We start from the raw sequence: 18,761 nt of genomic DNA on the forward strand, positions 1-18,761 counted from the left end.
AGTAGATAATGATGACACATTTGCATTGGAGTTATTCTTATGATCTTTCTAATAATCATTGTTCTGGCCAAGTCATACAGCAAAACATGTGATGGGAGCCACGCCCCCCCCCCCCATAACACCAATCAGAAATATGTCTAATTTTTGCATAAGGAAACTTGGTGTAACTAACAATTACATCAGAGGCTGTGGATCAATTATCACAGTGCCTTCCACTGTCCCTGATGGTTTTCCAAACACTACAGTAAATCCCAGCATGCTTCTTTTGTACTCTTGTGTTGATGATCTGTTTGTAGAGTCACTGATGTTATTGCAGAGAAGCAGATGTTAAGACTTTAATCAGAACAGCCAGTCAACCTCTCCCTCCTTCTGCACATAACATCCTCCCTATGGCTGCGACAGCTTGGGCCTGTCTGAACACAGCCAGATGGACCTGCATTTAAAATGTGACAAAGATACTGTTGCAGCAACCACGCCCCCCCCCCCATCAATAAAGGCAGCAATGCTGAACCCCAGAACCTCCTTGCTACCCTGACGGTCCAAGCTCTTTGTTTTAGTACTACCTACAAGAACAATCACTCAACACAGGTGGGCTGTCTGCTGTTTTACACCGATGAGAGCAGCAGTGGAGACACATGAAACCATGGCAAGCTGCCACTGTCCAGGCCTGAAGCCAAGGCCTTCCCTCCCTCATTCTTGCGTTGTACACTCTCAATCCTCTGTATCTCTCTCTCCCACTGGTCCCTCAGGGCCTGCCCAGCCCACGATGAAGGGATTTTTATCATGCTTTTGGTAAAGTGATCTGTACTTTGCACAAACACCAGAGACAAAGACACCAGCTCCCTTCCAGGTTATCTCACACCTACTGTATCTGTGATTGCAGGGTTAATTGGGGGCTACAGGCAGAGACAAGATGTGTTTTGGCTCAGCCCTGGTTGAGACAGCCAAAACATTTCAGATTAGTTAACAGGGTAAGCAAAGACAGTCCTTTGGTTGTTACTCCAAGGGCAACAGCAGGGCTTTCTGCTATCATTTATTCAGTCAGGCAAAAAGGACAGATAAAAGGAAAACTAGAATATATAAACATTAGAAAGAGGGTTTGTCCTGATACTGTAAGGTTCCTAAAAGCACTGAAGTCATGTGAACTGCCCATTCTCACTTCTGACATTGTGTCTTTGTTTGTTTACCAACGTCAAATTGGTTACATCATTTTCTGCCACGCCCTTCAGACAGCCAGGAAGCAGCTGCTAAACCGATCACATGGAGTAGTTGGTTCCTCATCGTCACATCTGTCCCAAGTCTTTTCCCGCTTTTGTCATCTTTTCCTGTTTTTCTGTTCTATACTGCAGGTTTCCACTGAGCATATTTAATTCAGCATGAATACCTACAGGCCCCACAGGTGGTTTATTTACTCCCAGGGCCTAAAGTCAATGACAGAAAGAAAATAGATCTTAAAATTAAAAATGAAGATGGAACGTTTAGTGGCCACACAACCCGATCTTGTCTACCCACAGCCAGTCTCTTTACCAAGTGACTCCCCTCTACACCACCGAGGCCCAATGTGGACGTAATACACACGATACTGATACAAAAACATCCTTATTGTGGACATATAAATATGTGCTCCAACTTGATGATGAATATGATGAGACTGCGCTAAATTATTGGCACCTTGTCCCACAGAACACCGTACATAAAACAAAAGAAGTGGGAAAATGGTCAATGAAGTACTGATGACTGAATGTATTTGAATGCACCAGTAACTCCACCTTATTCTCTAATTGAGCTCAGATATGAAAACAATGACCTAACATTGGGCCTGAAACTACTGATCACACTTACTGCTCAGAAACCTGTTATCAGTTGCATAGGTTTTTATTTTATTTCATGGGTTTGTGATTGTTGTTCTCTTTCTGTCTTTTACTGTGAAGCACTTTGTAACATATGGTTAGAAAAGTGCTCTATAAATAAATTTATCATCATCATTATTATTATTATTATTATTATAAGATGCACTAGAGGGCAAATATTTAGCTATAAATATAAACCTTCTTCTGGGTCCTTCAAGATTTTTTGTACAACTATTTTCAGTTTACAGGTCCTTCATCCTCCATTTCAGACAGTGATAGTGTGCAGTCTTGAATAAAGACTGATGTCACATCATTAGTTAGTATCTGATAAAATGGGCAAAGTCTTTCTGCGTACAATGGACCCAGTGTGCAAGCTGCCAGACTGCCATGGAAAACAAGGGAGGAGGGGTGGTGAACTAAAGCACTGCTTCAGTTGGTAGTTGCTTGTGGAGGAGGATGAGAGATGACTGGAATGATAATGAGAGAAGATGATAGGTAGAAAGACGACAATGTCAGAGATGACAAAAAATGTGAAGACTTGACAAGGTCTCTGGCTAGACTCATTTTTCTTGACAGACGAGTGATAATGTTCTTAAAGTGATCGTGTTCTGCGTGTAATATGTACAGTTTCTTTGGTCATTGCTGTGACTTGTCAACTTATTTGGTCAAAGCGTTAATTATCAAAAGAAGTCGGTCATAGTACCTACGTTAGTGTCCTTCAGGGTTTTGGCTGTGATGATGTTGCTATTGTAATTTTCTGGCTCCTTTATCTGTGCAGACCAGGACTAAAAATAGTTTTTAACATCAGAGTTTCAGCAGTCACACAGGGAGTTAACCAGCTGGGAACTGCCATTGTTAGTTTTTAAATCAGTGAGTAGTGTACGGGCTACAAGTTTTCAGTTTTTTTTCTGGATACATAAAGAAATCTGGATACAATCTCAGCACTCAACCTGGCTGTTTATGTAAAATGTTTGACAGACATTTTTACACTTTGGACTATGAATTTTTAATCCATGAAGGTTTTATGTTTGTAAAACATTCCCATAGTCTAGAAAAGCAATTTTAAAACTTGTAATTTGTGTAAAAAAGTAATTTGGCTTGTGAGTGCAATCATTTTGGCATCTGGTTTCCAGTTTTTTTCAGTTCCATCCACATCCTGTCCCTGAGAGACAGACAGCTAAAGTTAACTAGGCCTCGATCATTTGTGATTAAACAAAATTCTAGTTCAGCTTTATAAGAGACTAGTTGGTGTATTTGTTCCAGGTGTGCCAGCTGTTTAACATCTGCACTCTGTGCCAGTCTAACTGTAAATAGATGAAACGCCAGATGGAACATTAACCAGAGCAAATGTCAAAACAGCGGGCACTGACAGGATCTCAATTCTGCACACTTTCCCAGCTGTTGTTCTGATATTATTTCACTGACTTCTTCGGCTGTCGCAGTGTTCCCACATTGTGAAATCCCACCACAGGATCCTCCATATCCTATCACTTGGGAAAACATTTCTCTGCATTTTCCTTTTTTTCCTGATGGGGGAATGGAGGCCTGTTTTTGTTGTAGGGAGGCGGTCACCAAGGAGACCTGGGTTTCTCAGACAAGCAGCATTCCAGGTTATTTCTAACATCTCTCACTTTCTGTATGATTTGAAAAGCCTGAAAGAATGAAGTGGAAATTAGATTTAAAAATAACTCCCTTTCATCCTCAGTGGTAGATGACATTTAGGAAGTACAAGGCTCTCCTACTCCAGAAGATTCATCTTCAATAACATGTTATTAGGACTTGATTATTCATTGGTCTGTGGCTGGACAACATTGGTAAAAAGTGGTTGAAAAATCCCCTAACCACAAGAACCTTTTATTTGACATGGTACACTAAGAACACTATAAGGAAAACCACAAGATTTTTACGGTTAGATTCAAAAGGAAAAAACTGGTTTACCCTAAAAAAAAAAAAAAAAAAAATTAAATTACTTTCTGTAGGGTTTAGGAAAATGTCTTCATCTCTAGAAGATGTGTGATTCAGTTTCTTGTCATGTTGTATATTTGCATTTAATATATTTCCTTTGTTGTACTGTGTGTTGTAGCTGAGAAGCAGTCGAGCAATCTCAAGGCTGCTAAGATTTAGATTTCTCCACATTTAGTAAACAATTTAGATAAAAGTTAGTATAGAAAGATTTTAGAGGATGGTGTCTGTTTTTAGCCTTTCCAAACCAAACATACAAGAAAACCAGGATAAGGAATTGACTAAACAGTGTATTTATCCATATGTCTGACTTCCTGCTTATATTATTAGTGCTGCTCCAGGGCCAAAGAGCACTGATTCACAACTAGCACACTGAATGCACAGTATTTTCCCAAAGGTCCAGTCAATTCCCAAAGGATGCTATCAAAGAACTTAGACTAATGAGAAGTACATAACTGCTGTGCAAGAACAAAAAACCTTTCATATGTAGCAACAAGAAGAGATGAGATTAGCAAAGATGCTTGGTGTTTAATAAGTTATTTTATAGTGGGTTGTAAAAGGAATGAAAACTGTCATTTAGACTGACAGTGGTCAGTCAGTCCAATATTGAACGGAAACTATTAACGCTCCTCTTCCCTAACAATAGTCGATAATGTGCCCTTAGGAAAGGTATTCTTCTGCCAATTTCTCCACTAGAACAGCCAAAAACACAGGTTCTAAAAAGATAGAGCTTCCAGATGTAAATGTGCTTGGAAAAAAAAAAAAAAAAAAGCACAAATGCATAGTCAAACTTTCCTGGACCATTAAAGGTTGAAAACACACCACAGTGGATCCATTTGCATGTTCAGCTTTGTCAGAATGCATTTACATCCACAATCACTTCAAAACACATTTCAGTATCTGGTGCTCTGTTCAATGCAACCTCTAGATCCCTCACTGAGATGAAACTCACTCAGGGGACTCTCAGACCTGCCAGAACCAAACCACATCACACACAGCAGCTCTAAGAGCTATAGCACCACTGTGGAAATGGGGCCATCCTTACCCAGATGGAGTGAAAGAAATAGAGTCAGAAGAGGGAGTGGTTTTTTTTTTTTAAGAGGCGAGCCCTTCTGGTCTGCATACTGTCAGGATTGAAGCCTTGATGACAATATAAAGTGGAAAAAGCATATTCACAGGCAACTCTGTGTAATCATTAATGTAAACCTCAGATTCTCATTTGCATGTTTTGAATTGCTGCATTAAATCACAGTTTCATATTGTAAATCATTCCAATGATTTATTAGTCCACTGTTTTCAATCATAAACAGAAAACCACAAAGATGCACCCGCCATACTTGTGGAAACAAATCTGGAAGCGGCAGCAGTGTCAAAATAAATAGCCAGAGTTGAGTTACAGTTATATAAAAACTGCCACACTGGATCGAATGGATTTCAAATTACATGGTTTTCTCTTTATATAATGTAATATTGCATTTGGGTAATGACATACTTGCAGCTCCTGCCAGCTGTCTACAGTACAGTATTTATCAGTTGTTGAACCAACTTCATGGAAATACAGACAAACACACACATGGATGATTAATGGTTTTCTGACTGCAAGTCGACATGTTTCACAGACTGTCTGAAGGAAAAGGTGATTGGTTTTCCGGCAGCGCTGAGGCATAAATATCCTGAGATCTTTTTTTTTTTTTCCCCCCATTCACTCAATTAACTTTCCAGTTGGAGAGAGCACACCATACAGAGTTTTTTTTCCCTAATATGCAGCCATTTTGGCTCATTAATGATCTAAAAATGGCACATGGGAAAATATGAGTTTGAGGCCCATGAGATACAACATGTCAGAGAGTGAAATTTCATTGTTTTAAGTACAGTTAATGGCTTTGGTGTCACTGCATAGACAGCAGCCATCTATCTGAATATTCTCCTTTTCCTGTGATGTGAACTTTATTCCTGCATTAATATGAGGTTAATATATATATTTTTTAAATCTCCCCAACCTATCTCAGTTCTTGATTATAAAATGTCAAGTCTGTCACTGGTCAGTGTTTCTGCTGCCTTCCTATAGCTTGACTTGCTTGTAATTTCATGCACCTTGTGAATCATGAGTCAGTGACTTGATGTTAAATTTCTGTGACATTTACAGACCAGAAATATGGCCATAGCAGCTTAGCTGATTTTTTTTTTTTTTTTTTTTTTTTTTTTTATACTGTTCAGTACAAATAAAATGGCAGATCGGAAAGAGAACAGCAACTGTTGCATGTTCTTTTTCCAAAAAAAACATGGAATGAAAACATTTCATTTATAGAAAGCCAAATTCTTCAGGCTACGCCTCTTCATGCGATTTCTAATTCAGCTTTTGTTTGTCTTTCTAAAAACATATTCCCAGAGTTGAGTTTACTGTCCATGTTTGAAGCCAAACTGCAGTCCAATACAGCAGCTGCTGTAAAGAAGCTGAAACCTTTGTAATGTTAAACATCAGTTACTGGGTGGGTATGAATGGTCTTAGTGTCTTCATGAGAGGCTGTTAAAACCAAGACTCAATAAACAACTCTAGGGGGAAATATTTAGCTCTTTATTTGTTAAATGCTCCATTATGTTCACTTGCTAGTTGTGAGCTTAGTTTGTCTGCTGTAGGGCAGGTTGTGCACTGTGGTTTTATATCAGTCGGAGTGAATCAAAAGTCCAAAGGCATGACATGAAGCAGGACAGACTTGAATTCACTAAGAGCAAGAAAAATGTGGATCTTAGTGAGTCTAAGCTGTTCTATGCTGTGTTTTCATTCAAAATAATATCCAATCTACATTCCCTGGGCTTTTTTTTTTTTTTTAAACATAAAGCAATTATTTGATTATGGAACATTTGAGTCATGCTTTGTAGAATAAAATACCCCTTAATTATAACCAGCATGCCTTTCTGCTGGTTACCTTTCAGCTAATGAGTTCCAGTGAAGCAGTTATTGACAGTAAATTTGAGGTGATATTGTAAACCTGTGGTTCTAATAAAAGCAAAGACACAGAAGCATCCAAAGCTACACGTTTGCTGACAGCGAGCATAAAGGCAGCTTTTCAGACAACTTACATCAACATGCAAAATATCTGACTTTAGATGAAAATCTGGAGCTGCAATTCAGAAAGCAAACTCTCATTGTTAAGAGTGAAATACGATGTTTCTCTATTAGTATAAAACAAATTATGTGAGGCAGTTTACAGTGCAATGAAATATGTGCAACAAATCTTGGGATGCTAAATACTGCAGTGGCAGAACCAGATGTCGACGATATACAGACACTCCTGGGTAAAATACATCATCTAAAACATCCAAGCAGCAGGTTTGTTTTATTATAGCACACATGCAAATTTGTAATGCACAGATTCATGACAGATGATATATTCTATGTATCACCACTTTGCATTTTTACTTGGATTTCCCTCATATTCCTGATTTCTTGCTTATACAGTACATTTGTTAACAATAGACCCTTGTTTTGTAACAAAATGGCGATAAAAGCAAGATATTTACTCAAAGCTGGCAACATTCAACTGTCACCAGCAGAATTTATAAACTGTAACTATCTAGTTATGTTAATTTTCACTCCATGTTTTGGTTAAAAACACTTTCAGGCTGATTTTTTATGTTTCAAACTATAAAAAAGAAGGATATAAACATATCTTGCATAAAGACAAGCTCACAGACAAAAGGTCTGCATTACAGCTGCTGATCCTTTAATAGGACATGAAAATAAGGAAACAGCAATGTTTTTTATTGCAGTCCTACTATTAGAAGTACAATATGGAATATCTTAACATTATTAAATGTGTGTATATGCGTATATTTGGTAAATAATGTGAGATTTTGCACAGTAGATTTATGACTGTATATGTTTGTTCTTATTTTATTAGTAATTACTTACTGTCTTTACTATCTCAAAAGGAAATGATCACATAGTGTCCTCAGAAACACACAGCCTCTTTATTTCCTGTTATTGAGCAACTTGCAGTTGCTATAGCAACGGACACAACCTCCCCTGACAAACCATTACAATTAAAGTTGCTAAGGAAATTGCAGCTTACCAAAGTGTTTATTTGTTTGACCTTTCTTTTTATAGTAAATACTTGAGCTTGTGCCAGGTCCCAGCAATAAATGAACCTTAATGGTAATGTTTTACCATCACACACTGAGTTAAATGACTGTTTTGAATTTGTACAATCTTACTGCAGTTTGTGGGATTATTTTTATCGAAGCGTCTGCAGCCGTGTTTTCCCTTGATGCCCAGTTTTGGCTTTCCTTCCTTGACAGTTCCCATGAAGATTTAAATGCTTGACCTGTGCTCACCCCAAACAACAACGTCCATGCGCACAGTTACATGAGCGCATTTATTTTGATTGAGGGGCTACAACTGATAGAAATCCAAGACAAACATGGCTTGAATTTCACTGCAATCTCTGGCTTCTTGCACAGTGTGTGAATATTTCAGTAACACTTTACAACTATGGGAAGAAAAGAAGAATTCAAAAATCTGGCTACAGACTCATGAGCACGAGGCGGCTGGATTTTCTATGGAACTGTGTTTAAGGAAATGCTAGTTAGGGCAAAGTTATTTATCAGCTTTTAAACACAAGGCGAGTCAAAGTGCTTTACAACAAATATAAAAAAAAAAAATCATTTAAATTTTTCATAAGAGTGCAATAGTGTCAGAAACAGTTCTCAAGGAAGCAGCTGTTAGACGAGCTGCAGGCAGCAGACAGCACAAACCTTTACTGTTAACTAAGTAACCAAATCAAGCAGAACTGAAATCTTAAAGAGAGAGAGGAACAGCTTCAGTGCAGTGAAACATAAATGATTAGTCCCAATTTACTGGAATTTAACAAAAGGCAAACGCAGACAAAAATGTTTCGAGCCAGGAAGACGCTAAGGACATCACACTGGTCGCAGCAGTCGCCAGTGAACATGTTTTAATAAGTAGCAGAAGGTGAACGTGTTGAAAAAGAAGGAATGAAGATGATGCGATGCAAGACAAATGACTGAGAACTGAGTGATCATGACAGGGGAAAAAAAACCTTTGACAGCATATAGTGTTGTTGCATGGACTTCAACATTGCACATGAAATTTCTAACTTGGATGAAAAAATACTCAATTTAACTTGCACTTTTAGGAATCGTTTCAAGCTGGATAGGTTTGCAATATTTCACCACATCACCACTTAACAGTGCTCCGTTTTCCTCCTCTGATTAGATGCCATCATAACAACACAGACCCAATCAAGACTTTTACCCCTGATGTAGCGATAAATAATCAATCCAGCAACCACAGTAAAGTGCAGGTTCTAATGTTTCAGTGTTTCCCCATTCATCCCAGATCACAGGAAACTATGTGGCGCATGACGTAATGGGAGCATCAAAGCTGAGCTGAGATAAAACGCACAGACAATGACCCTGGAAAAACCTGGAGTATGTCTGTGTGTGGGAGAGAAAGAAAAATAGAATATACTCTTCACTACATGTGAAGCACATGTCGTCCTGCAACAAACTGTGCTACTCCCTGTCATGGTGTTCTTGCCATCTGACAGATTTTTGAGAGCGATGGCTGACGCACTATTATGGTGTGTTTTTCTTCCCTCCCTGATTTCCTGTATCAGATCATATTTGCTTGTGTTGTGCTCTGCATGGGTCCTGATCTATCGATCTAAGTGTAAGAATTCAAATTCCACTAAACATTGGTACAATTAAAACAAAGCAAGGGGCTAGTTTCAGATCCATGACAGGAAATTTATTGTCCTCATTTTGTAGCTGTGAAATTAATTTTGGAAACTGATTAAGTATTTTAGAGAGAGCAGACACTGCTGCAGCAAATATGAATATAGGCAGTGATTTCATGCTATAACATTAGGGGCTCACAGGAGCAGAAGTCATTTATTTGATGGCAGCAAACGCAAAATCAGCTCCAACTCTGCAAAACCAAAGCTTCCATCTGTCTGTACAGCTCAATAAGTACATGTTTGCAGTACCTTATAGTACTGTGTCGTTTCATACTAGGAGAGACAAAATAATCTAGCCCAAAATGCAGACACAATGTATTATATGTAAGAAGCAAACATAGACTTACACAAACTGCAGGCAGCCAACATCAGTCAGGGATAACAGGAGGCAAATTTGTGAACATGCTGAGGTCAGAAGTTGGCAGACAAATAATTCCAAAAGAATGAGAAGTCCAGGGGAACCAAGAAAGTCCAAAAGACAGGTAGAATCCAAAAAATTAATCCAAAACAGGTCAAACACGTAGAGAACAAAAATAGGCAGGTATGGCTGAGAAATGATACAAGGCCTTCTAGCAAAGGATGATGGGAAACAGGCTGGCTATTAAATGGGAAACAGGTGTGCAGGTGAGCAGAGGTAAGGGCATAGGATAAGTCTGGAGACATCTGGAGGCTGGAAGGGGAAATGTAGTTTAAAAAAATGTCCAGAACAGGTGTGACCATGTCCAATCTTCAAGAGCCACTGCCCTGCTTGTTTTCCAACAAACACTCCCCTTAAGCTTCTGATTGGCTGAACACACCTGGTCCAGGTAATCAGCAGTGGGTAGGGTAGTGGCAAAACAAGCAGGGCAGTGGCTCACGAGGACTGGAGTCGGCCACCCCTGGTCCAGAAAACAACAAAAGGAAGTAGGTGAAAACAGAAAGAACCTGGGCAGGGTCACAGTTGTGACATATGGTGCATTTCTCTGCTGTAGACTACTGCATGCACTCTGCACACACTTCATGTGTCTTCATGTGGTAGCAGTTTGGTGTGTTCACTGTACTTTATCAGTGACGCACAACATGAATCATCCATGTTAATCTTGTCTAATTTAAGGGAGGACAACTGATCACTGTGAGATGTAATTATAAGGCAGAAACAGACACATCAGGGGAACATCAGCCTCACAGGCTGGACGAGAGCCCAGTGCAGAGTCCAGGCCATTGAGGTGCGGCCCTCAGCTACCTGGGTGGCAGAGATTAGGTCTTTGATTAATCTGCGGGTGGCAGAGCAGGGTGGCCTGGCATCTTAGATTTAATGGAAACCATCCTAAGAAGAAAATTACAAGGCAAAGCTCAGCCCAGGGACTCTGGAGAGTCTCCTTATCACCAAAACATGCAAATAAATAAATTTATCAGCTCTGAAAAAGGTTTTGGGATATTTCATTATGCTGAATTTTAGTTGTTAAATTTCTACCCAGGAATTCCAGTATTAGGGATTGGATCAGTCAAGCTGCTAGGTCATGTTAGATATTAAAACAAGTTCGACTTGTTTTGTCTTAGTCTTCTCTTGTTTGGGCACGTTGGGTACTGCTATTCAATTAACATTTCATCTCCCTAATAAGACACTGTTGGCTGATGTCCGGGAGGTAAACATGTAATCCCTCCTTAAATGATGTTGGCTATGTGTTTATTGTGATTTAACCTTCATCCACCCTCAATCAAAGATGAAGAGAGACTAGGAATGTCATCCTGATTGAACAGGGCATCTTAAAATGTCCTAACCACGCAATAAAAGTTGCAGAGGTCTGTGTTATAGTCAGGTTGACAGCATCAGGTTTTATTTGGTTGCCATGGAGATTTCTTTAAAAGTAAGCTCAGAGGGTGTGTTATCGCTCAGACGTCACTCAGCTATGTTAAGAAGCAGACAAAAACACACTTCACTGGGAAGGTGTGCCCCTTATATGCAGCATGTGTATACACCACATAAAAGCAGGCACAACAATACAGCAAACCCTCATACACACACACTGCATGCACACAAACACACAGATCATAAATGTCTTTTCAACCCTACTGTTCAGGTTAAAGGTCACCCTGGAATGGGGTGTGACCTGCATCTGTTGTTTATACCCAGGACTCTGTGAGCTCAAGAAGAAAAGTCTGAAATCATAATCATCCTCATCAACATCATCCTCATGGTGCAATCATAAACCACCCTGCAGCACTGCATTACTGAAAACAACCTCAACTGATCTGCTGCCATGTTCCAAGTTAGAAATGTTTTGCACGTGATGGTGTTTAACATTGTAAACAATATGAAAGTGGATATTGTTACAGATGTTCATCATACAATTGAACTGTCACTGCTTAGGGTTTGATCCATTGCAGCTACTCAGTGACCAGCAGGTCTGCAGACTGTGGTTGTACTGGGCAACTTCCAGTTGGAAAGTTGGCATCTGTGTGATCAGGGTGCTGATTTCCCAAAGCAAAACAGTTTTGTGTGTTTGTCTTCAGCTGATGCACCTTGACTTGGATTGTTCATCATGATTTTCTTTTATGGCTATGCATTTAAAATATTCTGTAATCAGCATTGGGTGAATCAGCACTGCAATTTTCATCATCTGAGCAATTCTACTTTGTGAATTTTCTTGGCATATCTAATTTCTGAGACCAGAACCTGAAATGATGACTTCATGTGACCTCGGGATCATGTATAATAATACTTGTGCTAAATCATATAATCATTGTTCACATAGAGAGGTCTCCTTGTTGAGCACCATGTGGAATAAAGTTATCAAAATGAAACTGGGCCTGAACAGGAGGAGCATCCATATGTCACATTCAGCAGTAGTTGTAAAGTTTAATAATCCAAGTATGAAATGAATCTCAGTAATTATCTGATTACAAATCAGGTCCAGGTGATGACATTCTGACTCTGCGGTGATGAAACCCAACTAATAAATGCCACTGTAGGTTATTTTTATTTTGTTCCAATATTATAATCATGTAACATTGTTTGAGGCCTAGCTCATCTTGTACCTGTATCCCTGTGGCTCCCAGTCTTTTTGACTTGGCATGTATTTTATTTGCATTATGTGCATTTTAAGCAAAAAATGATTATGTTTTCTGCAAAGTAGAACCTTGAGGTAAAACTATCTTGTATTTCACAGATAAGAGCAAAGACAACACAAATCTGAAAAAGACATGTAACCAATTTCAGTGGCTGTAAAACAAAATAAGCTTATAAAAGTTAGATTGAAACATGTGACCATAACATCTTATCCATAAATTGATCTTATAATAGAGGGAAACACTGCACTGCCCTATAGGATTCATCAAAAACCTACTTACCCTTTTACAAACCTTAGTATCATTTTTATAATTAGTAATAACATAAATGATACACAGGGAGAGTTCAAGTGCGATAGTTAAATTGCATCTACAGCCATAGAGACTAAACACAAGCCTCTCCCCCTGGTAGAAAAAAAGAAAAGAGAGATAGGAACTATTTCCTCGGCGCTATAAATACAGGACTGAGAGGCACATCTGCAGCTCCGGGCGAGGCGTGGTCAGTCAGCGCTGACAGGTGGGAGAGTCGATACAGCTGCAGAAACACTTCACCCACAGGATACCTCCGCTAGAGTAACACACAACAACTGCAACAAAATGCCAAAGTGTCCAAAGTGCAAGGGCGAAGTGTACTTCGGTAAGACTGACGCCTTTACTTTGATTTTCCTTCATTTCAATTTGATTTTACTTGCTGACATGTGTCGCGTTTTTGCATAAACATTTCCTGCTTAATGAAATGTAGCAGCTTATCTGTACAAATGAGGAAACAGGAAACTGACAAGCACATGTTGTACCCAGCAGGCTTTTTCAGTCTAAATGTTAGAAGCACAAAATAAAAGTCATAATGAACAGCAGCTACAGTTTAACATTAGTACAAGGACGAAAAATACCTTCAACAAAATGTACTTAAAGTAGCCTGTTTCTAGTAAAAGTACATATTGTGCATGGGCATACAGGCAGTATGTTCATAGTTATAATTTATCCAACAATACGTCTTGGCATATTGTTTGGAGAGTCATGATTTCAAAGTAATCAGTAACTGTGGTTGTAAAATAAATGTAGTTCAGTAAAAAGTACACTGTTTACTTCTGAATACTCAAAGAGGAAAGTAGCAGCAAATGGCATTTTCCATCAAAAATGATGCAGCACTTACACGAGCTGTGCATGATGAGGAGTTTTACTTTTGGAAGTACTTTTACATAAGTAAATGTGTACTTTATTTATTTATTTATTTATTTATTTACATAGAGGCACTGCTACTATAAATACTGAATGCTATGTCCATCCCTGATTGCTATAGATGCAATGACATGTAAGCTGTACCTCTATGTTAGTACATCAAGGTACAGCTACAGCAGCTCTAACATCTCCATGTACTTTTGGGTACTAGTTTAAAAAGTTTAAGTATAATGCATCAAATTTTGCAAAATTGTAATCTGAAAAGTATGTATATCAGAGTAAAAATATCCAGTATTTCACTGTAGAAAGCAGCAGAAAATGGAAATATTCATGGAAAGTACAGTATTTGAGAACTTTCCTTACTGCAGTTTCATGACAGTTTTCCTTACTAACTTTATTTCAAGTTAGAGTTTACAGTCTATGCTCTGACAGAACCTGAGTTGTCCTTCTTGGTAAAACTGATGTAAAAATACTGACTGGATGGAGCGGAGGAAGCAGCTTTCTTTCCTGCTGAAATCCTGAGATCTAGTCGGTCTGTCTCATGAGAATACCATCAAAGCAGGAATTAACTGCTGAATGTGGAGGAAAGAGGGACACCTCCGTTTTATTTGTGTCTTAATCCATTTACCACATTGTCTCTGGCTCTGTAGTGTTACAGAGTAAATCTTTTTCAGGGAGACACACAGGCAGAGGCCAACACAAAATACTAATCCAAGCCTTTGGAGTGTCAGTCAGATGAATTGACTGTGTGACTAGGGAGCCATCCTTTCCATTCTTCCTTTCATGGATAAATCATCGTCCTGTGGCCAAAGCAAACAAGCCAATTTGTTTCGGCTAGAACAAGCAGACCGATCTTTGTCTCTTCCGTGAAGGAAGAGAGAAAATGCTTGTTCATAAAATACAGCTGAGGGAGAAGCAGCCTGAAAGAAAGCCTTGTATTCTTTTGTGGTTGAACAGTCTTGTCATCATTATGAAACGTTTGCATCAATTTCCCACCAAACCTCCTGTATAAACTCGCCCCATTTCTCAGTCGTACAGTGTGTAGGCTGTGATCGTCTCCATCACACCTCACTACTCCGCTCCCCTTGTCCTCCCTTCTTTCTCCGTCTCTTTTTTGCTCATTCGTCTTAATATTGCTAATCTCCCGCATGGAAATAATCAGATTACCGCTGACTGCCTGTCTGATGGAGGAGGAATCTGGTCCTGTTCCAAAGAAAAACAAAACTTTTTCATATTGATGTTGACTTCCTCATATGGCCTATAACAAGAAAGCAAATAAACATCTTATTTCCCAAAATGTAAAACTACGTTTAGGAGGATTTAGGGACACTATGAGGCAGATTTGGTTCAGTTTGGACAGAGCCATGTTAGATGTTTCTCTTCACTTATCCTGAGCTATTCTAACTGGCTGCTCTGCCTCAGTTTTAGCATGACAAAGTGCTATACAACCTCTCCATGAAGCTTTTTTGGGATACAGTGAAGAGATGAACAGCCTTTCTCACTGTGCGGTTTTCCATACATGTTTGTGTGTGTGTACATTGGACTGCATTCATAATACTCTGTTGAGTGTGAGTTGATGCAGAGAGCAGATTGGATTGTTCTTCTGTCGATCACACCCAATTTCATGTCACATCATCAGGTAGAATAAATAGTCCATGGCCAAAAGTAAGCTTTATCAGTTGGCTATTGGATCATGAGTAAAACAACATACATGGGTGTGATTGCAACTGATCAAGATGCACTCTGAGCTCTGCTTTCACTGACACTCCTTTCCATTACTGCTTGGACAGCTCACTGTTTTCTCAGTCTGCTGGTTTGTTATTTGAAGTTAAGTGCAGTAATTATTTTGGGTCAGACTTGCATTCCAAGGCCCACCAAAGTTTGATGAAATGTTTTCATGGAGCTGGCCTGAGAGCTTGACCCCACCCTAAAGTACTTTCTCTCTTTCCGTTGCCAGTTGCATAATCTCAGGCTATATCAGGCTATTTGCAGGAAGGAAATATGCTGATTTCCAACAGACTGGGAAGTTTGGAGCTGATGGTATCATCTGAAACCACTTATTTGCATTTGTTCATTCAGAAGTTCTTTCCTGACTTCAACTTATGTTTTTAAAAACGCTGAGATGCTAACCAAATTATATGGTTGTAGAAATGCTCTGAACTCATGAAAACACTTCTCCATTTTGATCGTTTCCTGCGCTTGGTGTTGACAGTCGTCCCCTCTGACTGAAACATACTGTATTTCATCTTTGCATGCGGATTCTCTCTTGTAATCGTGTGACAAGTCCCAAAAGTCGTTTAAACCCTTGTCCATCTCCCCACATTTACTGTGATGCTGATGAGTGTTTATGCAGATCAGCCCAGCAGATACAGACAGGCTTTATCAGAGTTTATGAGGCAAAGGGAGGACAGATTCCTCAGGGACACTCTGTCCTTTCTCCCCTCGATAACCACGCCCAAACAATGTTCCCAAACTTATCTGCAGAGTACATTTTGTTGGTCTAAAACTAATATCGCGTGTCCTCTGTACCCGACAGTAGCTGCCTGTGTTTTTAATTTTGTCTTTTGACGTGTTTGGCAGCTGAGAGGGTGTCATCCCTGGGCAAGGACTGGCACAGGCCCTGCCTTAAGTGTGAGAAGTGCAACAAGACTCTGTCAGCAGGCTCACATGCAGAGGTGAGACGCCTGCATCACGTGACTCGCATCTCTTCTGTGTCTTTGAAATAACAAGGTTTTATTACACCTGAGTATTAAATCTCCTTACGTAACCCAAATCCTGTAAAATGTTCAGTACTTATATAGGCTTTCAACAGGATTAGAAGACAAAAGTTAAATATCTACAACTCACAGACTCAGATTCACCTAGATTATATATTTAGAACAACATTCACCACAAGGTCTATTTAGTAACTATTCATGGGCTTTAGATTATTATAGCGCTGTAGATGTTTTCACTTTTCACAGTGCTTAAGGACTTTTTCTGTGTGTTGGCTTAAAAGTCAAGTTGAAAATGTATTCCTGGCCTAGAAAATGGTGGTAGACTAAAGAAGCCAAGTATTCTGACAAATGTTAACTGGCTGTTGAAACCCTGACCTGTCAATGTAGTGTCAGAGTCAATACAGTGATAAAGTATTAGACTGTAACTATGGCTAACAATTAACTTCTTTGCTTTACTTGTCTTGTAGAAGGATCAAAACAAGAGACATACAGAAACCCATGAATTTAAATTTAAAATGATATGTCCTTTGCATTAAAACCTAGTGTTTGCACAACTCTGCTTCTTACAGCATGATGGCAAGCCATACTGTAACAACCCCTGCTACAGTTCAATGTTTGGACCTAAAGGTAAGCATGTTCTGCTCGTAATCTTTTTCACACTGTATTAATAACCAGCCAGGATGTGTCAAAGTGACCCTGGCAGCTATGAAGGTTTAATCACCTTTGGGCGTAAGACTTCAGAAAGCCTCTGTGTGAGGAAAAGTTTGTATGTGATAGTGTTGAAGCTGAAGTCACAATAGCAGCAAAGTGTTTTCTTCCAAACTAGGCCAATACTTTCATTTCCTCTTTAAGCTTAACTCTTAGAGCAACTATTAATTCTTCCTCTGTCTTTTTGCTTTCAGGATTTGGACGTGGTGGAACTGAGAGCCACTCATATAAATAAAGAGGTACTGTGCACACATACATGATTCATTCATCGACTCATTTGTTTTGTTAATGTCATAGATTTTCATGATATTTGTTAAGGGAAACCTAAACCTTGACTTTAAGCAAATCTATCTTTGACTTTGCACCCTATGACGTGTTTTCTCCATTTCATTGTCAGGTTCATTTTCAGGCCCTGCACTAAAAATGACGCCTGGAAACTGGATCGAAGTCAGCAGTCCTGATAAAAACCAGCAAACAAACTGTGCTCTGATTTAGAGGAAACATTTTGGTGCATGTGTTTTTATTTACTGCTTTTCTAGTTTCTGTTTTCTGAAGATAATTGTGTATTCACATGATATAATAACAACATGGTTGTTCTATTTCTCTTCCTGTTCTTAATATGGACTCTCTGATTAAAAACATAAAACTTTTGTCATTTTCCAGTTTCTTTGCAAAGCCTCTGTCTGAAAAAAACATTTCAATTTGAGCTCTACATTCAAATATTTGCCAGTGTCTGCCAAAATACAGTTTTAGACACTTAAAACCTTGAGACAAATGTCCTGTAACACAATCTTTGATAGATTGTGTTACAGGATTTTCACCTGCACTGTAAGCAGAAATAAGGTTCAGAATCTGGAGCTTTCAGTCATTTCACAAGCCTTTATTGTCACTTTCACGAGATCAATTTATTTGCTCGTCTTGGAGCTTTTAAAAACATCCCATGATCCTCCTCAACAGATAGTGTTTGCTAAGTTGTCATGTAGTTGTAGATGTATAAATTGTATTGGCATGTTGTTGTTGATAACTAATGTTTTCTAGTGGATTTAAAACAGCCTTGCTCATGCTGGTCCATTGTGAGTAACAGACACTCCAGCTTCTTCTCTAGCTCTTCTGAGCCCCGTGGTCAAGCTTTTCCTCTGTGTGGCCCTATCTGTTCATGAATCACATGGCAGCCACCACCTCCTCCATGCCTCTGCCATGAGACCTGACAGTTGCTATGGTAACAGACCCAAACAAGCCCCAACAGACAGACGGCGTGCCCGTTCGTCTGGCCGTCAGCCTTTTCTCTGCAACAAAGACGCTCACTGTCACAGGAAAATCTCAACCAAGGCCACAAACACTGAGGCCACTGGTGAAAACATGCAGCACATTTCAGCTGTTTCTCAAAGGAAAGGTCATTCAGGCATTACAAGCTGTGGGCTCAGCCTTAATAAGAGTTCTCATTCTGCTATGCAAATATCTCAGTATCAGGCAGGCTTTTGCATAGGAAATACTGGGTAGTCATGGTGATGCATCCAGATGTTTGTGTGAAACCTGCA

At 39.3% G+C, this 18,761-nt stretch overlaps 1 protein-coding gene across 1 annotated transcript; it reads left to right on the plus strand.

Annotated features, from left to right (window-relative positions):
* The first annotated feature begins 13,090 nt into the window (after nucleotides 1-13,090).
* crip1 (cysteine-rich protein 1) lies at nucleotides 13,091-17,873 on the plus strand. Its single transcript, XM_026304165.2, has 5 exons — nucleotides 13,091-13,256; nucleotides 16,379-16,473; nucleotides 17,085-17,142; nucleotides 17,418-17,462; nucleotides 17,621-17,873. Exons 1-4 carry the CDS (start codon nucleotides 13,217-13,219, stop codon nucleotides 17,456-17,458), a joined length of 234 nt encoding a protein of 77 aa, XP_026159950.1. The 5' UTR covers nucleotides 13,091-13,216; the 3' UTR covers nucleotides 17,459-17,462; nucleotides 17,621-17,873.
* The last annotated feature ends 888 nt before the right edge of the window (nucleotides 17,874-18,761 follow it).

The sequence above is a fragment of the Mastacembelus armatus genome, chromosome 22, assembly GCF_900324485.2.
Source record: "Mastacembelus armatus chromosome 22, fMasArm1.2, whole genome shotgun sequence".
Taxonomy (NCBI): domain Eukaryota; kingdom Metazoa; phylum Chordata; class Actinopteri; order Synbranchiformes; family Mastacembelidae; genus Mastacembelus; species Mastacembelus armatus.

Bases quoted from the DNA above. Each gene is read 5' to 3' on its own strand.
- crip1 (XM_026304165.2), top strand. From the start codon at position 13,217: ATGCCAAAGTGTCCAAAGTGCAAGGGCGAAGTGTACTTCG. The intron at 16,474-17,084 runs GTGAGACGCCTG...TGCTTCTTACAG, and splicing joins CAGCAGGCTCACATGCAGAG to CATGATGGCAAGCCATACTG. The intron at 17,143-17,417 runs GTAAGCATGTTC...TTTTGCTTTCAG, and splicing joins TTCAATGTTTGGACCTAAAG to GATTTGGACGTGGTGGAACT.